The sequence below is a fragment of the Octopus sinensis genome, linkage group LG8, assembly GCF_006345805.1.
Source record: "Octopus sinensis linkage group LG8, ASM634580v1, whole genome shotgun sequence".
Classification (NCBI taxonomy): domain Eukaryota; kingdom Metazoa; phylum Mollusca; class Cephalopoda; order Octopoda; family Octopodidae; genus Octopus; species Octopus sinensis.
The window spans coordinates 74,904,563-74,913,866 of NC_043004.1; the positions used below are offsets into that span (position 1 = coordinate 74,904,563).

At 36.6% G+C, this 9,304-nt stretch overlaps 1 protein-coding gene across 1 annotated transcript in view; it reads right to left on the minus strand.

Annotated features, from left to right (window-relative positions):
- Positions 1–4,078: 4,078 nt before the first annotated feature.
- Positions 4,079–9,304, minus strand: part of LOC115214850 (low-density lipoprotein receptor-related protein 2-like) — a 107,450-nt gene continuing 102,224 nt past the window's right edge. Inside the window, exons 45-48 of the mRNA XM_036505467.1 lie at positions 8,660–8,725; positions 7,797–7,884; positions 6,037–6,169; positions 4,079–4,835 (exon numbers count right to left, since the gene is read on the minus strand). Coding sequence (XP_036361360.1) covers positions 4,581–4,835; positions 6,037–6,169; positions 7,797–7,884; positions 8,660–8,725 — 542 coding nt within the window. The 3' untranslated portion in view covers positions 4,079–4,580. The remainder of the gene's footprint in view (positions 4,836–6,036; positions 6,170–7,796; positions 7,885–8,659; positions 8,726–9,304) is intronic.

Genomic DNA, 9,304 nt, shown 5'->3' on the forward strand with positions numbered 1-9,304 from the left:
GACACACTCACACACATTTATTAGCTGGCTACAATTTCCTTGTGAATCCTTAAGAATTAACTTTTAGCTTCATTGAACTTCTGTTCTAGTGATTTTAAGAAAGTCGTTCATGAGTTTTCAGTCTTTAGAGTGTTGGCCATGAAGACTCACAAGAATTCAGTTCTCTGTCTCAAAATTCAAATCCTGCAGAAGTCGACTTTGCTCTCCTTCCTTTCCAGATCAATAAAATAACCAACCAATAGTGGGTGGGGAACAGTTGGATAATAGCCAAATAATAATAACAATCCTTTCTACTAAGGGCACAAGGCCTGAAATTTTGGAGGAGGGAACTAGTCGATTACATCGACCCGAGTATGCAACTGGTACTTAATTTATCGACCCCTAAAGAGTGAAAGGCAAAGTCAACCTTGGTGGAATTTGAATTCAGAACGTAAAGACTGACAACAAAATGTAAAGCATTTCATCCAGTGTGCTAATAATAATAATAATCTTTTCCTGTGCCTTAATAATAATAATAATAATAATAATAATAATAACAACAATAATCTTTTCTACAATAGGCACAAGGCCTGAAATTTGTGTGGAGTAGGTATGGCGATCACATCGACTCCAGTGTTTCACTGGTACTTAAGTTATCAACTCTAAAAGGATGGAAGGCAAAATCGATCTCAGCGGAATATATACCTATTTCTTTACTACCCACAAGGGGCTAAACACAGAGGGGACAAACAAGGACAGACAAACGAATTAAGTCGATTATATCGACCCCAGTGCGTAACTGGTACTTATTTAATCGACCCCGAAGGGATGAAAGGCAAAGGCGACATCGGCGGAATTTGAACTCAGAACGTAGCGGCAGACGAAATACTGCTAAGCATTTCGCCGGGCGTGCTGCCGATTCTGCCAGCTCGCAGTCTTAATCATAATTTTAAAAATTTAAACAAGATTAAGTCGCTTCATCTAAAGAACTGGACAACTTATAGTTTTGGTAAAAGTTCTACTTAAAACGTTGATATGTTTGTTCATAGTGAAAAAACTGTTGCCGTAAATTCGTAAATCGCATATACTGGAATTTGAATTCTGAGGATTCAGCTAGTATATTACTTCCACGTAGTATAACTTGCTTTACAAAATCTTTACAAAACCGATTATTAAAATTTTTGAAACAATTTTCTCAACAAACATTTGTTCAATGGCCGAGTAATTTTCATATAAACACAGCAATTTTGTAAACATTAAACAAATGTTTTGAAGTTTTTTACATTTCTTTTTACGCATCAATGCTATAGTTTTATTATTAATATCGTTTTCATATGCTCTTGGAAAAATATAAAAACAAAATTATACATGAAACTAAACGTATCTGTGTTTCGTGAGTTAAATATTTTTATCAATTAAATATTGAAATAATTCTCTTTAAAACGAAGGTGTTTGCTCGAAGTATTGAGGAGTCAGTCTGCCATAGGAGGTTACAGCAACGCAGATAAAACAATAAATATCAATAATAATAATAACAAAGGCACCCAGATTTTAACTTATAATAAATTTACATCAAAAGTAACGTGGAAAAAACATGTTAAGGGAGGTAACTCACAAAGCAAAATGCCATTCAAGGGACATAATTGATTACTTGCCTCGATAACTATACCTCGGCGGAAGATTGCATTTAACGTTCACGTTTCTAGTTTCATGTTATTCATTGAGTAAATATCAAAGCTGTGATGAAATAATATTCAAATATCTATCTGGTCCGGATAAAATCGGCACTAAATAAGGTGTTGACTCTTTCATTACCTATCTCTGCTGAATTATACTGCCTTCACTTAGTGATCTGTAAATCGCCTCCCTACGTTTTTTTCTCATGTCCCAGCTCTGTTTAATCACCAGATTCTTATATTCTTTCTTAGTCAATGTTCTCCCATCATCAGAGCTGGAGACAACACTAAACGGATGTCTTTAAATCTATTTCCAACCTCCAGACCTTTTTGAAATTTTTTCGCAGGCGTGGATGTGTGGTAAGAAGTTTGTTTCTCAACCACATGGTTCTAGGTTCAATGCCTTCTCCGGCAAGTATCTTCTACTGTAGCTTCGACCCGGCCAAATCCTTGTGAGTGGGTTTAGTTGACAAAAACTGAAAGAAGCCTGTCGTATATATGTTTCAACCAAGATCGCTGGAATATTTTTTGTTTCTTTGGACAAATATTTTCCTAATTCTAATCGGTATTTTAAATCGTCACACAGTGAAGGTATCCTACGCCAACTTTGCTAATTTTCTGCAGCTTATGCACCACATAAACAACAGCAAAATGCGACAACAGTTCAATTAAACACCTATTGGATCTAGCGCACATTCGCATCTCAATACTAAGATGTAAACCGCAATGAAAAACACCAATTACGGCAAAATTGTAATAGAAGAAATACTTATAATACAGCTAACATGGTAACAACGTCGGTAAATGGAGTCGGGACTGCCTTATATACAAATAAATGCGACAAATGCTCATGCTGGGTAAAATCAAAATGTCCTTTGATGAATCTTTATATGAATACAAATCTTGTATATAAATGTACAGTGCACACAAGGCGGGGTGGGGGCATGTGTTAACATCGAGTAGACGGCTAATTCATTTAAGAATCGTTATTGCAACCATGTTGCCAGATTTTAAAATATCATTAAGAGACATTCAACATCTTTGGCCGATTTTGTATGGCGACTGATTGAAGATATACAATTTCCAGATGCCGTCTCTACTCCGAGGAATCCCTGTCTATTCTGTGGACTAATGAGGAGATCATTAATAGAATTTCTGAAAGACTCTCAAGATGCCTACACGCATATAAATGCACTCTCGCGCAATGCAGTGGGAATTAATTTTGAGTAAATGTTAACATAATTTACTTTAAGATGACTCAAGTTTCCTGTTAATCTCTCCATTCTTACAAACACCAAGTAGATCATTAATGGGTTGGTGCATAATTATTGCGTTTTTTTTTTTCAAACATCTTCAAATGATTATTCCGGGGCATATTCACCATCTACTTCAATTACTGCTTCCCATTTGCTTGGCAGACGGTCAGACCGTCACTTAAAGATGTTTTTGTTAAATTTTGTTGAATAAAATTTCCTGAAAAAAGCCGCAATAATTATGCACTAATCCAATAACGAGTGCCCCAAACCTCACATGTGCGTATGCTCACATTTTCTATTTCTCTACTGCCCACAAGGGGCTAAACACAGAAGGGACAAACAAGGACAGACAAACGGATTAAGTCGATTATATCGACCTCAGTGCGTAAATGGTACTTAATTTATCGACCCCGAAAGGATGAAAGGCAAAGTCGACCTCTTGAACTCAGAACGTAACGGCAGACGAAATACAGCTACGCATTTCACCCGGGGTGCTAACGTTTCTGCCAGCTCGCCGCCTTCAGATGTGCGTATGTTCACATTTTCGCAGATATGAGCGAGTGTACATGCCCCATGCAGCTTGCCCGAGGGCATTTATACATTCATATTTCTTAACGGTTATTTTCAATAATTTTCTCGCTGTATTGCCTGTTCGTTTCTCTTTTTTCCATTTGTGATTTTATTTAAAAAAACACACAAATTTCCACACGAAAGCACGTGATCTCTGCCCTTGGCATGTAGCTTCAACCGTGTTTTTCTGACGTGAATTTGCTACCCAGGTACCGGTTAACCGAATTATCCATAATAAGATAATTCATTCAACTACTCAAATATTTATATATATATATATATATATATATATATATATATATATATATATAGAGAGAGAGAGAGAGAGAGATAGATATATAGATAGATAGATAGATATAGATATTGGGTTGGTGCATAATTAATGATCGCTTTTTTACTCCCATCGTCATATTTGTGCAGAAGCATGGCTCCTACATCGTAATCACTTGCATCTGTAGCCAAATCCATATCCAACTTTGGATCAAAATGCGTTAACGATAAGTCCAATGTTAAAATACTTTTTTAACTTGCCAAATGCTTTCTGGCACTTACCATTCCAGCACCATTGTGGAACTGCAAATCAATAATAGCTTTAACAAAGGTTTACATTTTTTTTTATTTTCTTCCAAAACATTTGAGAAAAGAGAGTTGGGACACAACGAGACATAACAATTCCCATCAAATCTGCTTCCTTCCTTCCTTCTTCTTCTTCTTTTGCCACAATACTTTTCAGCTCAGGAATACCAATATTTCCTTTTTTTTTAGTTATTTTTTATTTCTATTAGGTGAGGAATATGGGGGGAGGCAGTGAGTGAGAGGGAGGGGCTGGAGGAGCCATATACTAAAGAGAAAAAGGTCCAAGGGTGCTGAGAAGTCACCTGTGCTCTCCCCACCAGAAAAACAAAATGACTCGTTTTTTTTCTCTGAGTTTTGCAAGAATCACAGCTTTTTGAATATTTTAAATGTTTTCAAAATTGTCCAATGGAAATTTAGTGTTCTTTGTGTTGCTGGAATGTAAAAGGGTTTCAGGGGAGTTTGTTCGTCCACATCAGGAGAGGTAGATGCATATGGCTCAATGTCTTTAGCTGGGCTTTATGACTCAGTGATCCCCCCTTGTTACTAAATCTGCCGTATCTCTCTCCGTATCCTCCGTCGGGTCAAGAGCTTTCGATGTCATTAGAGTCACATAAAGGTTCTCCTTTTTAGCTTTCTTATCTTTAGGACTTCCGGGTGGTTTCTCATCTGTTTTTGATGGTTTCAGTTCTTTTGCTGGTGTATCCATTCCAAACATTGGGTTGCTGAAATTTGTTGGTGTCGTAGGATCTGGTAAGCTGTATTCATTTTCAATTGAGGCCTGCAATGTGAGAGAAAAGAACTTATATGTAAAAGATTTGTACATTATGGAAAGAAATATAATCAAACAGACTTTTAAATACTGCACTTCATGTGTGTAGATGGAAACTGCAAGGAAGCCTGTCACATATATGTATTATAATTAGTTTATTTGTCCTTGTTGATCTTGTTGACCAAGGACATTACATGGGAGAGAAAACAGGACATGGTGTGTCTGGCTGTGGCTGACCAGTCCAATGCATGCTCAGAAGGTTCTGCTGAGCCTGAAGGCAAGGAGTTGGCACTGGACTTGAGCAGTTCACGTTTACTTCATGCCCTTGCAATCCTGTTCTGATTGTAAGGGGTAGTACCTCTGCTGGTGCCACTATACCAGGCAGGACTTGTGCTTGTGTCCCCCAGGGGTCAGAGTTGATCCCAAAGCTCTTCAGTGAGGCTTTGAGTCAATTCTTGAAGTGCTTTTTCTCTCTACCTTACATGTGCTTGTATTCCACCAGTTTGCTATAAAACAATCCCTTGAGAAATCATGTGTCATGCATTCAAACAAGGTGGCCTGCCCACCGGACTTATGTACTCCTTGAAAGTGTGTAAATGCTTGGCAGATCAGCTTGAGAGAGGACCTCTGTGTCAGGTGATTTTCTACAGCTTTCTCGGGCAGTTCATGTACAAGCAGATCAACTTTTTGGCATGGTGTAAGTGACCAAGTTGACAATGTTAGCTGACACTTCATCAATTATGAGTGATTCAGTTGATCGGATCAATGGAACAGCCTGCTTATGAAATTAATGTGCAAGTGGCTGAGTACTCCACATACACAGATACACTTCACATAGTTGTCAGGCAGATTCAGTGTGACAAGGCTAGCTCTTTGAAATACAGGTACAACTAATTTTTACCAGCAGAATGGACTGGAGTAATGTGAAGTAAAGTGTCTTGCTGAAGGACACAGCATGAGATGAACTCAGGACCTTATGATTGCAAGCTGAATACCCTAATCACTAAGCCATGCACCTTAACTGACAGTGTTGCCCCTGATGGGACACCTGCCTGTTGCTGAGTGGCAGCAATGTGAAATGATATGTTTTGCTGGTTTAGGAAACAAAACCAGGTTTTGTGGCCAGGTGCAGCACGTTAGCAATTAGGCCACCACGGGCCTTCGTTATGAATACAGGAAACAAAGAAGCAGATTAAAGTTCAATACTCACAATCTCCATTTCTGCTGCATTTTCATAATTTGGGGAATCAATTTGGATGTTTCCATTGTCACGGTAAGCTACGACTCCTGAAGGATCATGGGGCTCATCTTGACCCCTAGAGAACAAACCCATGGAAAATATCCTACGCAGTTTGGAAATAAAATAATGTAAAATTGAATTCAATTAAATGAAGTAGTAAAAATGTGATAAATGGAAAACAAACAAACAAACAAGAAACCAATTTTAATGAAGTGTGGTTCAGATTATTTTCCAACCAACAACATGGTTTGGGGTTCAGTCCCATTGCATGGCACCTTGGTCAAGTGTCTTCTGCTAAAGTTCCAGGCCAACGAAAGCCTTGTGAGAGGATTTGTTTGATGGAAACTTAAAGAAGGTTGTCACGTATACAAACACACACACACACACACACAGAGCTGTTCATAAGCCCATAAAAAGCACACTGTAAATAACCTTTTGAGCAATAATATTTAAAGTAGTCGTTAGTTATGGCTGATTAGAAAGTTACCATAGGTTTCATGCCTCTTATGCTCTTAGCAATATCAGTAACACATCAGACCTACTGACCAGAGACACATAACTTCTTTCCCGATGGAGGTAAGAATACAGTATTGGTCCGCCAGGGTTGTGAAAAGCCCTGAAATAAAATTCTTTGGAGCAAAATCCCTTCTGTGCAAGATGGTGTTATCTCATTTTGACCAGTTCCATGTGGGTCCAAAAAGAGTCAATTTATGTATGATTTCTGTTCACTCATAAGAAAGTCCTTCTTTTCCGGATTGGTTTGCTTCTTGGCATCTTTTTGGCCTTGAGTCTAAAGTCACTAATAACTAGTCTATACTGTGGGGAGGGGAGTACATTCTTCACCAGGGAGGGTCTTCGGATTTAAGAGCAACCATGCATCCCAATATATAGGCAGAAATAGAAGTTGAAAATACACTGAAAATAGTTAAAATATTCTTTATTATTATATTTAAAGATTTAACCAGTTTCACAGTTTACATTGATTTTTCAAAATCAGTGTAAACTGTGAAACCGGTTAAGTCTTTAAATATAATGGTAAAAAATATTTAAACTATTTTCAGTGTATTTTCAACTTCTATTTTGCCTATACATATATATATATATAAAATTAAAATTAAAATGAGGGTGTTAAATTGGATATTAATTTGCTAACATCAATTTAACAACAGTGGTCTAGCATATAAAAAAACTGAGGTTCAGTAAATAGTATTACATACATGTAAAAGGGAATTACCACTATGTGGAAACCCTTATGCTAGAAGAAGATCCACTATAGCCTTACCATTAAGAATTGTTCTCTAGAAAATTTAGCAAACACCAGAAATGCAAAATATAGATCCATATTTTTGTTACTTTTCATTTGTCTTGTTCGCTTACGTTTCTGGTGTTTGCTAAATTTTCTAGAGAACAATTCTTAGTGGTAAGACCATAGCGGATCTTCTTCTAGTGTAAGGGTTTCCACATAGTGGTAATTCCCTCTTATATGTATGTAATATATATATATATATATATATATATATATATATATATATATATATATATATATATATATATATATATATATATGTATATATATGCATGAATATATGCCTGTGTATGTGTGTGTGTGTGAGCATGTGTGTTTGTGTCCTTTTCTTGATACTGTGCGATTGTTGTAAGTGATTTATCCATTTCAAATATTCTGTGAATTCATCTCTGAGTTCTTGTTGAGTCTTGTTAAATATTCTTACCTGCGTTTTTTAATGAGTAAATAACCAACCAGGATCAAGCCTCCCATGATCAGCAGTAGAACAACAGGAACTGTAATTGCCGTGACCTCTGTTTAACAAAAGAAAACAAAATGAAAGAGATAAATATTTTGAATATTAGTTCCATCTTTGGATTTGGTTTGCAAGATTTTTGATGTGATGGCAGTGACCTCTGACTGGCTCCTGTGTTGGTGGTATGTAAAAAGCACCATCTGAACATGGTTGATGTCAGGGCCACCTGACAGGCTCCTGTGCCAGTGGAATATAAAAAGCACTCACTACAGTCTTGGAGTGGTAGACATTAGGAAGGGCATCCACCCATAGAAACATTGCCAGATTAAATTGGGACCTGATGCAGCCACTGGCTCTCCAGACCTCAGTCAAACCATCCAACCTATGCCAGCATGGAAAACGGACGTTAAACAATGTTGATGATACATATATACATACATATATATATATATGTATGTATGTATGGGGTGGGCTTCTTTCAACCAAATTCGCCCATAAGGCTTTGGTCGGCCCAGAACTACAGTAGAAAACTAGGTACCATGAAGTAGGACTGAACCTGATACCAAATGGTCGGGAACAAGTTTCTCAATAGAAAGCAGTGGTGTGTGTCTATAAATATGAGCACCTGTACGCACACACACACACAAAATAAGCTTCCATATAGCTTCCATCTATTAAATTCCTTTTACAACTTGCGTGTGCTGTGCAGTGAGATTGAACTCAAAACCACATGGTTGTGAAGTGAATCACTTAGCCACAATGTCATGCATCATGCTTGCATCATTTATTTTAATTAAGAAGCTTCGTTAAGAATTATAATAGCAAATACTTACTGGTAGATCTGAGGGCACTCAAGAGGCCCCTGGAAGTCATAAGCGAACAATCCACACCATAATAGCCTTGAAAATAAAATATATTCATTAAGAAAAAGAAATATATATATATATATCATCATCATCGTCATTGTCTTCTAACATCCAGCTTCCATGCTGCTTTGGATTCACACACACACACACACACACACACACACACATACACACACACACACACACAGTGTGTATATATATATATATATATGAAAGAAGGTTTGAAAATACAATTTTAAAAGATGTTTATTCACTTGACCGGGTTTCACTTTTTTAGAAAAAGATTGTCAAAAGTAAAATGTGAAGCTTTGCATAAGCTTTGTTGTGTTAAGAACTGGTTATCACAAAAGTATTAAAATACAGATATACATTCTTTGAAAATAATAAGGAAATGTTAAAAACAGGTTACAAGATTTTTCCTTGTAAACTGTTTTTAACATTTTTTTATTATTATCAAAGAATGTATATATGTATTTTAATACTTTTGTGACAACCTGTACTTAATACAACAAAACTTTTACATTTTACTTTTGACAATCTTTTTCTAAAAATGTGAAAACGGTCAAGTGAATAAATATCTTTTAAAATTGCATTTTCAAATCTTCTTTCATA